This window comes from Onychomys torridus, chromosome 9 (assembly GCF_903995425.1).
Source record: "Onychomys torridus chromosome 9, mOncTor1.1, whole genome shotgun sequence".
In the NCBI taxonomy this organism is placed as follows: Eukaryota; Metazoa; Chordata; class Mammalia; order Rodentia; family Cricetidae; genus Onychomys; species Onychomys torridus.
In genome coordinates this window covers 63,516,844-63,529,656 of record NC_050451.1, presented here as the reverse complement: position 1 = coordinate 63,529,656, position 12,813 = coordinate 63,516,844, and the positions used below count along the sequence as shown (strand labels likewise).

Here is a 12,813-nt window from a genome sequence, read left to right as displayed (position 1 = left end):
GGGATTATCCTTAATTGCAGGGCTTACCTAATGCTTCTTTGAACGTTGACAGAATACAGAATTGTACCCATAATAAGTAGTTGTGCTGATAGCAACCATCAAGTAAGGCAAAATCAGGCCAATTCTACACTTAAATCATGGCAAATGTCCTGTTATTTCTCTACACACAGTGCTACTAAATAAACTAATAAAAATAAAAAATGATAAACATGTCTTTAAAATGTTTCCTTTGAGAATTAAAAAGAACATAAATATTAAGTATGTTTTTATTTCAAACAAGTTATTTTCAGAAAATGCAAAAAAAAAAGTATTTGTCATAAGTAATACCTACCCAGGTATATAAACATAGCCTACTCAGTGCAGGTATTGTTGGTTATGGCGGTGCTGCTCGTGGCTGGCCGCTGCCTGCAGCGGCCATGCCAACAGAAGAGAGTGCTAGTGGAGCTTTATTTAGGGAGAGAGTGAGAGGGAGAGAATGGACCAGAGAAACAGAGAGACCGCGCAGAGGGAAGAGAGCGTAAAGAGAAAAGGAACGCACAGAGGGCCCACCCACTTTTTAGGCTGGGCCGCCATTGCAGGCTGATGACATAATTAAGGACAGAATCCTTACATCTGTACTTTACTCTGGTAAGAGAGCCAGGGAACAAAGAACAATAAGCACAATCCACTAAAGAGAGATCAGCCTTTGCCCGTGCCAGGGCATGGCCACTGTCTGGGAAGCACCTGGGACAAGGGCTTGACTAAGTCTGGATATAACCTATGGAGAGTCCTGTATCCTTTACCGTCAATCCCAATAGAGCATCCAGGACCAAAAAGTTGTAAGAAGATAGCAGACTGTGTGGGCCTTCGTTGACTGTCCTGTATTGTATGCTACATTCCAAACAGGTCTGCCCATGGAAAGGGCAGTACATTCATAGTTCTCCCTGCTGGCACCCGAATGATTGAGGGGCCAGGAATTAGTCAGAGGCAAGCTGGCCTAGGAAGTGAGTGACCACCATGTAAGTCAAGTGGGACAGCTCCCTCCTGGCCTCTCCATAGTTTATCTACCAGGGAAGCCATTTCCTGAGAATGAAGTTCTTATCCTCAGCTTAACAGCAATTCTTGGAATTGTCTTAGGGACCCAAGCTGATCCCTGGCAGAGTTAGAGGGTAGAGGAAAATACCTACCTATTGTTCCCTAAAGGAAAAACATTTTCCTACCTTTTTTGATTCGAGGACAGAATATTGTTTTATTTCTAAAATGCTTATAATGAAATTCACAAGTAGTGCTTACCAGTTCCTCATGGTCCCTGCTTTTGCTTCTGTTATAGGAATAGGGAAACAGTATTTGTTGGGAGTATGAGTGCATGGTGATGTAAGCTTTAATGTGGTTGATGTTTCTCCTCAGGAAGTCAGCCACCGCCTTCACTTCTGGCTCTGACTCAGGATAAAGTCCACAATAGGTTTCGGAGCAGGAGAAACTTGATGCACCTTCCTCTGTAGTAAAATGGTTAGTGTGACATTATTAGAACTTGTGTGTTCTGTGCTTTGTGATTCACCTTAAATCTATAGTGCAGCAAATGCAGAAAAATGGACAAGGGAGGGCTCTATAAAGAATGTATTTTTGATATCCAGTAAATATCATCTGTGTTTCTTTTGAAATCAAGTATTTGCATCAGGCTTGCTTAGGCCATCCTAGGTGGGTCTCTCTGAATGCCTGGGGGCAGCCACCTTGGATCTTGAAAATACAATCAGGAAGGTCTCAGCTGTTAATTTGTTTCCAAACTTTTGGTAAAATGAGGAAAAATAAACTGAATTTCCAGTAGTCACTATAGATGCATTTTTCTGATGTTAACAGCTTAAAAATCAGCATAATTCATTAAAAAAAGAACCCTCACCCAGAGTGAATCTCCAGATCTATTTTACAGTTAGATACATGGGTTATGACTTAAAATGTGACCATAATGTTTGGTACCAGAGTAAGCTTTATTAATTCATTAATTCATGTATTAATCCATTTAATTAATTTATAATGTGTGTCCCTTTGTATGGTAGCCTGACATGATAGCTCTCCTTTGTTGTCAGCTTGACAACATCTAGAATTAACTAAAACCCCAGGGGCTGGGTACACCTGTGAGGGATTTTTCTCAACTATTATTTGAAGTGGAGTGTATATATACATGCATGTACATATATACATATATCCACACATATATTATATACACATCCTTTTTTTGCAGTCTATCAGTTAAGTTCCTCTAGAGAACTCTGACTATACACCTGCCTTTCAGCACTTCTCCTCACGTCCCTAATTCACAGGAGTGAAGCCTCAGAGAGCCACGTTTTACCCAAGCCAGGTGTATACATTCTCAATATGGCAGATGATTGAAGCTCACTGTATAATTTAGGGCCTTGTTTGTAATTTCTTACAGGGTCATGCTGTGTGGCCCAGTCTGACCTTGAACCCTGCCATCTGCCTGCCTCAGCCCAGGAGTGCTGGAGTTACAGATGTACACCATTCATTCTTGGCCCATGGCTGCTTCTTAACGGTAGCATGATGAACTCTAATGTTAGATGCAGTGGGAAGAAAGGGTGAGCTTACATCTGCCTCCGTGAGAACTGATTGTTTCCACGACCCAAGTCCATGTTCACCGAGCGCCTCAGCTCATTCAAACCAAAGGATGACAAATTCCCACTGTGCCTGTCTTTGTGTCAATTTTTACATTTGTATTACTTCTTAGTATTTTATGTTATTCGTGAAAGGATGAACTTGTTAAGAGAGACAACAGCTGACACAAAACAAAATGTTTCTACAAAAATAAACATTTACCTGCGCAATTGAAAATGAGAGGATGTCCCCTACCCTAGTTTTTGATGTCCTGAGGATGAACATGACATGTTAAAGCAAGATCTCTAATAACACCCTTCTTAGTCTGAGATTATATATATATATATATATATATATATATATATATATATATATATATATTTTAAATTTAGAAACTAGAAGAGACCTTTAAAAACTGGTCCTTGTTGAATCCTCAGCCTTAAGTGGATCATCTATATCAACCCCTGTAAGGGACAGGAAATACTGAGAAAGAGGCAGGAAAAAGAATGCAGAATGGTTGGGGATTTAGCTCAGTGGTAGAGCGCTTCCCTGGCAAGCGCAAGGCCCTGGGTTCGATCCTCAGCTTAAAAAAAAAAAAAGATAAAAGAATGCAGAATGGGAGAGCCAAAGAAGTCTGAGGAGAGCTTGGGAGCATTCTCATCTGAACATGACATCGCGCTGCACCAGGGACTCACTGCAGTTGTGGTTAGCTGTACACACTTGGACAAGATCAGACCAGTCAAAATTCTATCGTGGATATGGCCAGAGCTCACCAGGCCCATTTCCTAGTTGAGGGGCCATTTGCGACTGATGGATGCTGGGAGAAGGTTGTGGTGGACTGGGAGGAGGAGGAGGAGGAGGAGGAGGAGGAGGAGGAGGAGGAGGAGGGCAAACTAAGATGGGAGTGGCACATATTTGGGGCAGTTTGGGGAGGGTTAGAAGGGGAGTTGAAGATGGATACAATCAAGCTACATTGTCTATATGTGAAAGATCGTCAAAGAATAAATAAAACTTAACTGGTTCAATTTCCTTATTTAAAGATGAGCCCTCAGCAGCAGGGGGAGGTTAAAATGGTATGCTGGCTCCAGGCAACAGTCAGAGCATTACATTTTCTTCAGATGTTCATTATTAGATTATTCCTGTTTCAGATGCACCTCCCTGTAATTACTTTGAATTCATGAGCAGCTCTCACGATTTTCACGAAGAGGCACATCAAGCAAAAGCTTACCACACCAGTGTTTGGAAGCGAAGTTCCTGTTCAGGTCTGTGCCCACACATCGGTTGTTCTTGTGGACAGAACGGTTCTTTCTCCACATTCGGTTCTAAAGGAACCAGAGGGGGACAGGTTAGCAAGCTGGACCATCTGCCACAGTCCTCTCACACAGCCCCATCTCCATCTAGGTCCCGGTCACACTCGAACTGTTAGCTTGAGCCGAATAAAAAATGATAATATCTCATGGATTTTGACTACACAAGTATGAAAACTCATTTGTTTCCACCAAGAAGCTCACTGGCCTTCTTATTTAGCTCTGCCTCCTTTAAATTAATTGCTTGTGAAAGCTCATTTTGAGTTTCTTCAAAGAAAAGTAAAATAGCGTGCATCTCAGATTGAAACTATGAGCCGGCCATGCGCTTCAGTGTTCTCTCTGTCCTCTCCACACTGTGCCTTTTTGGGTTGGGATGTGTTGACCAGGTTTGTGTTGCATTGGTTGACAGGGTCTTACACTGCACAGGCTGGCATACAGAACATTATTTAGTTGAAGCTGACCTCAAACTCCCAGCGATCCTCCTGCCTCAGCTTCCCAGCTGCTGGGATTATGGACATGAGCCATTGCTACAACAATGAGCTTTTATCTTTCAAGAGTTTAGAATTTCTGAGACGCACAATGATGCGTTTATTAATAAAATGATGGTGCAGTGTCTTGGATTTTCTTTAAAATAGTATTGACAGGACATAAATGAAACACAGTGGGCCTTTAGCTGTGGGGTGGCTTGGATCTGTAACATTCCCCAGAAGCCCAGGCGTTACAGGCTTGGCTGGCAGCCTACAGCATTATTGGGAAGGAGCAGAAGTGGGTTCGAGCAGAAGAAACTGAACCCCACTGCAGGATGTGTCCTTGAAGGGGGCGTTGCCCCCCCCCAATCTCACTCTTGGCTTCCCAGCCATCATTACATGAGCACTTTTGCTTTATCATGTGCTCTCTGCCAAGACCTCTTGTCACAAGCCTCATTGACTGAAGTTCCTGAAACTCTGGATCAAAACCAACCTTTCTTTCTTCTAAGCTTTTACTCTCAGGCATTTTGTTCAGCAGCAGAAAGCCGATCGTCATCACTGAGGCAGTGAGACGGATGTCTAGGGGGTTAGTGTACTGTTGGCATGCAATTACATCTGTTTTTATGGGTGTTTGAAATTTCCCATAATGGGATACTTTTTCCACAGCAAAACCTCGTCACCAAGGTCCAGGATTCCATGAACCCTGCATCTCTGTATGCCCCAAACAGGTATATTCTACCTCCGTGGCTTTCACCCACCGTTTTCCATGTGTAATCATAGCCATCCACATTCATCACTGGCATGATGTAGAAATCCACGTGCTTCAGGAGACTGGTATACAGCTTTTCTTTCCCATAGAACTGGGTGACCTGCGCATTAAATCAGGGAGTTTAGTGTCTCATTTTGGGTCCTTCTAAGCTTTGCCTTGGTTTTAAATGAGTTTCCCTCTCTTCAGAACAAGTTGTTTGACAGCTTTTGATGTGTAGATTTAATTTTCAAGAAGAGTAACAGTTTCTTTCCTTTTTTTTTTTTAAATATTGGGTCTTAGGTAAATTTATTTTCAAATACAAATAAAACTGTAAACAAACACAAATAATTAATTGTAATACAAATTGACTGCTGTAACACTTGAGGATTTTTGTGTCTTAGTCCCCACCACCACTGCTTTATTGTTTTCAAAGGACTTGAGATTTTTCATTGAGAATTAATAATGACTACTTAACTACAGCTAGGCTTCTGTTGGCTTACAGCAGACTTTGAAAACCTCCTCTTTGCGTCCTCACATTCTGCTCTTCTTACTTCCTTATGCTTGTGTATGGCAGGTGAGCTCTCCTTGCCTCACTCACACATTCCCCCGACATAGTATCCTTGTTCACAGAACTACTCTGCTGCCTGCCCTCATCTCCCGTCTCCCTCCCGTAACAGAGATCTGCATGTCGATCACAATTCCTTCTGAAATCTCAAAGCATCTTGTTGTGAATTCCAGTTCCTTAAAGTGACTGAACTTAGGGCACTCTGATACCACATGGGTCAACAGAGACCTTCCTATTTAATGATGGCAGAAAAAAAAAATGAACCACCCATTTCTAAATTCTCCTTCAAACACCAAGAAAGGATACCCTTTAAACCCATAAAGCTTACAACAAAGATTTTAAAAAATTTCAATATAGTTCTGTTCCTTTCCAATAATCCATTGTAACCAGAGCTCTTCCTAATCTTGGTTAAGACCAGTGGTTCTCAACCTATGGGTCGAGACCCCTTGGCGAGTTGAACAACCTTTTCACAAGGGCTGCCTAAGACCATCAGAAAACATAATTTACATTATGATTCATTACAGTAGCAAAGTTATAGTTATGAAGTAGCAACGAAAGTAATTTTGTGGTTGGGGGGGGTCACCACATGAGGAACTTTATTAAAGGGTCACAGCTTTAGGAAGGTTGGAAACCATTGTTTTAGACCCAGACTTAATTAGACGATTATCTAACAGTCCTTAGAACTTGTCATAAATTTGTCTCCAGTTCCTTTCCCTCACAGTCTTAGGAGCACTTGCTCTGAGCTGCCGATACTCATCATCCGGAACCCACTCCTCCCCTGTTGTCTCACACCAGCTTAGAGGTGCATCTTTTAGCATGGTCCAAGGACATCCACAGAGTTCACTCCCAAGTGATCAAAAACACAGGCAGTAGAATCTCAAAGAAGGTTCTCTAGCTGGTTAATTCACTTCACCTACAAAGCTTTGGTTTAACACTGCCATACTGCAACAACATTGATACATTTTAGTTTGGGTATTATTGATACATTTAGTTTGGGTAGAATTGTTTGTTGTCTTAAATACAAATCAAAAGATATCGATAAGAAACAGGTTTTTCTCATTATTAACTTTTACAAGTTTCTTTTAAGTTGTACTTCCAGGCTGGAGAGATGACGCAACACTTCAGATCATAAACCAGTGTCTGATTCCAGCACCCACATCAGGTGGTCCACAGCTACCACAACTGCAGCCCCCAGAGGATCTGGCACTTCTGGCCTCTAAGGGCACCTACACACACACACACACACACACACACACACACACACACACACACACACACACACAGAGAGAGAGAGAGAGAGAGAGAGAGAGAGAGAGAGAGAGAGAGAGAGAGAGAGAACATTTTATGGCTTCAGAGAGAGGAAAAGGCAGTCTTTCAAGGACCCTGATAGGTTATCCAATCCCAGGTGGCATTCCTAAACATGTATACATATGAGCAACATTAAATGAACTCAGCAGGTTGTATATTTATAGGTGTGTGTGTGTGTGTGTGTGTGTGTGTGTGTGTGAGTGAGAGAGAGAGAGAGAGAGAGAGAGAGAGAGAGAATGAGTAATGATTAAAGAATAAAGGGCCATGAAGTTGAGGAGGAGTAGAGGAGAAGACACAGAAAGAGTTGGGAAATGATGCCAATACAATACTCATATATGATAAAACATGTTTATACAGTTGTGCTGCACAATAGCATCAACATCCTCACACACACACTTCCTATGCCTTATCTCTGTAGGAAGGAGAACCCCAGAAGCAGAAAGGCCACTCAGAAGTACATCACTTAGGTATCACTTGTTGCTGCCGGGTTGATTTCCATAGAAGAGTCAGTGAGTAAATGATGTGTTCCCACCAGCAGTGTACACGCCCATTTCCTGCAACAATGTCATCGTCTTTAAGTTGTACCAGTCTGAAAACTTTAGAAGACCTTAATTTTAACTGCCATATTAGAAAGTTTAACTCTCTTTTCAGAGATTTCTTGACCCATCTGATTTGCTGATTTACATTCTTGACCCACTTTTCCACTGAATTCATTGCCTATTGGATTTGCTTACAGTATCTATTCTATACAAATAATAAGATGTTTATGTAGTAAAAATGAGAAATAATGAAAGAGTAGGTAAAAATAATAAGAATAGAAAACACTGTATAATGACGGCATGAGTCATGCCACAGTTGCTTGCCAAAATAGAACAGAAAAGAATAGAAGAAAGAAGCAAGTGTTTTCTTAAATCTTCAGTTTAAGGAAAAAAAGCTTAATGAAAGGAAGGAGAATTTGCATTTGAGAAAAAATTCTTTGAAGTAGTTCAGTGACAAGTTAAATACATTTCCCGCTACAAATTTGTGAATTATGATGATGTCATTTTCCAGGAGGAATGTAGTATTCATTGTTAAAACCATAACAGAAGAGCCTTTTACTTTCAAAGTAATAAAGCATGCACCATTTTAACATTCATGGTGTTTTTGTAATATAATTTATTTATTTTTACTTTATGAGCATTGATTCGTGTTTTGCCTACATGAATGTCTGTGTAAGGATGTCAGATCCCCTGGAACTGGAGTTACAGACAGTTGTGACCTGCCATGTGGATGCTGGGAATTGAACCCGGGTCCTCTGGAAGAGCAGCCGGTGCTCTTTACCTCTGAGCCGTCTCTCCAGCCCCCAGTGTTTCTTATCCTGTGGCATGATGAGTTTCTTCATTGCTTCACCCTCCTTTACCACTGATTCTATAACAGTCTTCCAGCAAATCTGGACCCTGAGAGATATTCAGTGTTAGCCCTTGGGTTTCTTTATCCCACAGTGAAGGACCCAGAGACATGGAGTGATGATGGGTTGGAACAGGCCTGGGTTCCTGGTCCAAGCCCCACCCACACCTCCACACATGTGCCTCTGAAGCAGCCATCCCAGGAGAAAGGGGAATTATTATTGCCTTTAATAGATTTACTGAGACTTAACTGACATACCAGAAATTTGACGTTTTTAAAGATGAAACTCAGTGGTCCTTGGTATTTTCACGGGACAGTGTAAATGTCACCACTCTCTGATTTCAGAGCCTCCATGACAGTCATTCCCCTTCCACCTCCCTTTGCGTCCCTAGACTCTGCCCTCAGCCAATCTTTCTGTCCTTTCCCCACTTCAGGATGACTTGTCTGAATTTTACATGTACAGGGGGTGTTTTGCCTCCATGAATGTCTATGTACCGTGTGTTTGCCTGGTGCCCTTGGGGGTCAGAAGAGGGGGTTGGGCCCCTTGGGACTAGACTTACAGACAGTTGCGAGCTGCCATTTGGGTGCTGAGAATTGGACCCATGTCTTCTGGAAGAGCCGCCAGTGCTCTTGACTGCAGAGCCATCTCTCCAGCCCCTACATTTCCTGTCTTTGTGGGTCTGCCTATTATTGAGATGTGTAGCTTTCATGTTTGGCTTTTTTGACAGTACAACACGCTCAAGATTCACCTCTGCCACAGCATGAATTAGAATCTTGTTCCCTTGTAGTGCTGAATTTCATTGTAGAGACCCACCATATTTTGTTTCTCCACTCCTAAGTGGTCGGGCATTGGTGCTGTTTTCACCTTCTGACTATGGTGAATGCTGTTGTGAACATTTGTAAGTGTGTGTGTGGTTGTCTTGGGGAGATACCTAGGAGTGGAATGGCTGAATCATATGGCAACTCTATGTTCAACCTTTTTGGCATTTTATTTATTTACATTACTCAGATTGCAAACGATGCTCTGGTGTTAATTTGAGAAGAGTGTCTCATCTCCATGAGTGTGTCATCTAATAAATCATTGCCATAGTGAGTATGGTATTTATATCTAGTGAATGAATTGCTTTTAATGAGATAGATGGTTGAAGGAATTGTACCTGACACACAATAGACAACAGTTCAATGTTTGCTGGAAGTAGGATTTTCCAACAAGGAAAGTAACACAAGTGAAATCACAGTGATGCTGTAAGGAGAAGGACAGAAGACTGGAAGATGGAAGACCAGGCCAAGCTGATTCCTGTCTACTGGGCTGTGATGGATGAAGACTCCGCTCTTCATCCTGATGCTTTCTCTCCTATGTGTCCTAAATAACAAAACTACCAAAGCATCAGCCAATAACAACTGCATAGAGAATAAAGTAATAAAAAACCTTTCAAATACCATGCATTTTTCATAGCCACACCCACCACTGTTAGAGATACAGGAAAGAGATGTCACCATCTTTTTATCAATCTCTGTACATATTCAGATAATTCAGAACATAGCCAATGATGTACTTGGCCCAATAGTAGGTACCATTTAGGCATGCTTATAATTCAACCAAAACCCAATTCAGTAATTTGAATTTCAAAAAAGAAAGAATGAAAAGGAGGAGGAGGAAGGGGAGGAGGAAGAGGAGGAGAAGGAGGAGGAAGAAGGAGGAGGAGGACAAAGGAGGAAGGAGGAGGAGGAGGGAGGAGAAGACTCAAGCTGTAAACAACCCAGGAGTTTCAGGAAAATCCTGAAACTGACCAGACACACAAGGTCCCTCACCTGCCAAGTAGAAAGTAAGGCTCTCTGGGGAGACAGAATCAGATGAACTACCTGGATGACGATCAGACAAGCCAAGCCGCCTACAAGGGATGCTCTTCAACCTGTAGAGGTGCCTGAAAGTTGTGCAGGGAGCCCTAGGGCTCTGGCTTTCATGAGCTGTCAGTTGGCTGGGGCAGGCTTTCGGTAATAACAGCTGCCTTTCCGTCCTTCCTGCTCCGGGAAGTAACCCGTTACCCGCAGTCTTGGAAGTAACCCCACTAAACCCGCTGGTTCTTGAGCGGCGTTCTTACATAGGTCTGTGGTTGCTTTGATTTCTGGGTTGGGTGGACATTTATTCACATCTCCCCAGGAACAGTCTCCCCTGAGACTCCTAACAAGCTTGAATTTATTGAAGAAGGGAAGGTGTGAAGTGGGTGACAGTGGTTAGGAGTGTTGTATTTGTCAGGACCCAGTGCAGGCAGAAATAACTTTATGTGTGATGTGTTCTGTTTGGTAAGAGAGATCTAACCAATGATGTCCTAATGTTCTGACTGATCTTTTTTTTTTTGTTATAGTCTTTGTGAGTAGTGTTATCAAAAAGGTATGCATTTTGAATTTTCCAGTACATGTCTCTTCCTATTAATCAGAATGGATGGTACATATGCCCATTTTGTAGGATTTGAAGCATAATCTTACTGTTTTTATTCATTGTGGAGGCTGATAGCCCTCCTAATTATCACTTTTATGGCATACCCTTTGTCTCTTATATATGCCTTTTTCTTTTCTTTTCTTTCCTTTTTTTTTGGGGGGGTGGGTGAGTGGGTTTCGAGACAGGGTTTCTCTGTGTAGTTTTGGTGCCTGTCCTGGATCTCGCTCTGTAGACCAGGCTGCCTCGAACTCACAGAGATCTGCCTGGCTCTGCCTCCTGAGTGCTGGGACTAAAGATGTGTGCCACCACTGCCAGGCTGTGTATGGCTTTTTTCTTAATGCCAATACCTTCTTCAGGGACAGAATTATTTATTATGACACATGAAAAAGCATTATCTGACCTGTAAGTATGTGCTTCGTGTTCAGTTCCCAAGGGTGTGATGTGGCAAAAGATGTCCAGACAATATGAACCAAAATGATGACGGTGATGACGATGGTCATAATGATGATGATGATGGTGATGATGATGATGATTAAGACCAATCAAATAATTTCTTCAAATATTTTTTTCTACTTTAGGAAGCTTATCACTTAATTGTGGTGGTATTGTGTTCCCCGAAATATTGTGCATGCTAATAAACTTATCTGGGGTCAGAGAACAGGACAGCCACAATATTAAACATAGAGGATAGGCAGTGGTAGCACACGTCTTTAATCCTAGCATTCCAGAGGCAGAGATATACCTGGATCTCTATGTGTTCAAGGATACAGCCAAGCTTGGTGACTCACGCCTTTAATCTCAGAAAGTGAGCCTTTAATCCCAGGAAGTGATGGCAGAAAGCAGAAAGGTATATAAGGTGTGAAAAACAGGAACTAGGCTGGTTAAGCTTTTAGCTGGTTAAGCTTACAGGCTTTTGAGGAGCAGTTCAGCTGAGAGCCTTTCGGATATGAGGAAAGAGAGGCTTCCAGTCTGAGGAAACAAGATCAGCTGAGGAATTAGCAAGGTGAGGTGGCTGTGGCTTGTTCTGCTTCTCTGATCTTCCATCGTTCACCCCAATACCTGGCTCCAGGTTTGATTTTATTAATAAGACCTTTTAAGATTCTTGCTACACTTAATAGAATATTGTTTCTTAATTATCATTCTGTGTGAACATGACAGTTTCCCAAGCTGCACTTGTAAAACTTGAACCAAGAATTCTAGGATGTGATGTGGGAAAATCCAGCTTAGTCATAACACAATTGAAACACTGGCCCATGGGAAGTACTTACATAGCCTATGAACCACAAGCAGAAAGCAGGTGAGATCCACTCTCTGGCATGGATTCCGCAGTCGATCCATATGGCATTTTTAGCTGTTTGTTTCTCTCCTGAAACCTGCATACACACACACACACACACACACACACACACACACACACACACACACACAGACAGAGAGAGAGAGAGAGAGAGAGAGAGAGAGAGAGAGAAACAAATAAATAAATATATAACACAAACAATATGTCTCTGTCTTGTCTTTTCCTTTACTCCATCCTTTCAATGGACTTACTGCATAGACACTGTTCTCTGTGTTACTTTGAAAGTTCTCAGAGCAAATTTAAAAGCTGGTGAGATGATGGGGGGATTGCTTAGGTCTGATGCAGGTGTGAACTGGGAATGAAGTTGAAGCCAGGACTCCTGCCCCTGCATTACCTAGGCATGCAGACAGAAAGAGAAGTGAAGAGTATTATCACAAGCATGTCTTTATTCCCCAGAGGTAAGTGCTATTTGCTGGTGGGCAGTTGTGTGCGGGAAGGATAGAGATGTTGGGAATATAAAAGCCCTCAAAATTTCTCCATGGAGTCCACTTCTTATGCACTACTATTTATGCAATTCACCCCCAAAGGATGAACTATCACCAGCTGATTCGTAGACTGGTCCCATTAGATTGGGGACAGGGGCTTTGATCTGATATACAGGGTGGAGGGCTAGCACAAGGTGTCAACTCTGTAGAGCAAGAAGCATCAG

General features: G+C 42.2%; 1 protein-coding gene across 1 annotated transcript in view; it reads right to left on the bottom strand.

Moving 5' to 3' along the window:
- Cpb2 (carboxypeptidase B2) overlaps nucleotides 1–12,813 on the bottom strand; it is a 43,538-nt gene that overhangs the window by 6,000 nt on the left and 24,725 nt on the right. Inside the window, exons 6-9 of the mRNA XM_036199971.1 lie at nucleotides 12,076–12,180; nucleotides 5,119–5,229; nucleotides 3,815–3,908; nucleotides 1,273–1,475 (exon numbers count right to left, since the gene is read on the bottom strand). Of these exons, the coding sequence (XP_036055864.1) occupies nucleotides 1,273–1,475; nucleotides 3,815–3,908; nucleotides 5,119–5,229; nucleotides 12,076–12,180 (513 nt within the window). The remainder of the gene's footprint in view (nucleotides 1–1,272; nucleotides 1,476–3,814; nucleotides 3,909–5,118; nucleotides 5,230–12,075; nucleotides 12,181–12,813) is intronic.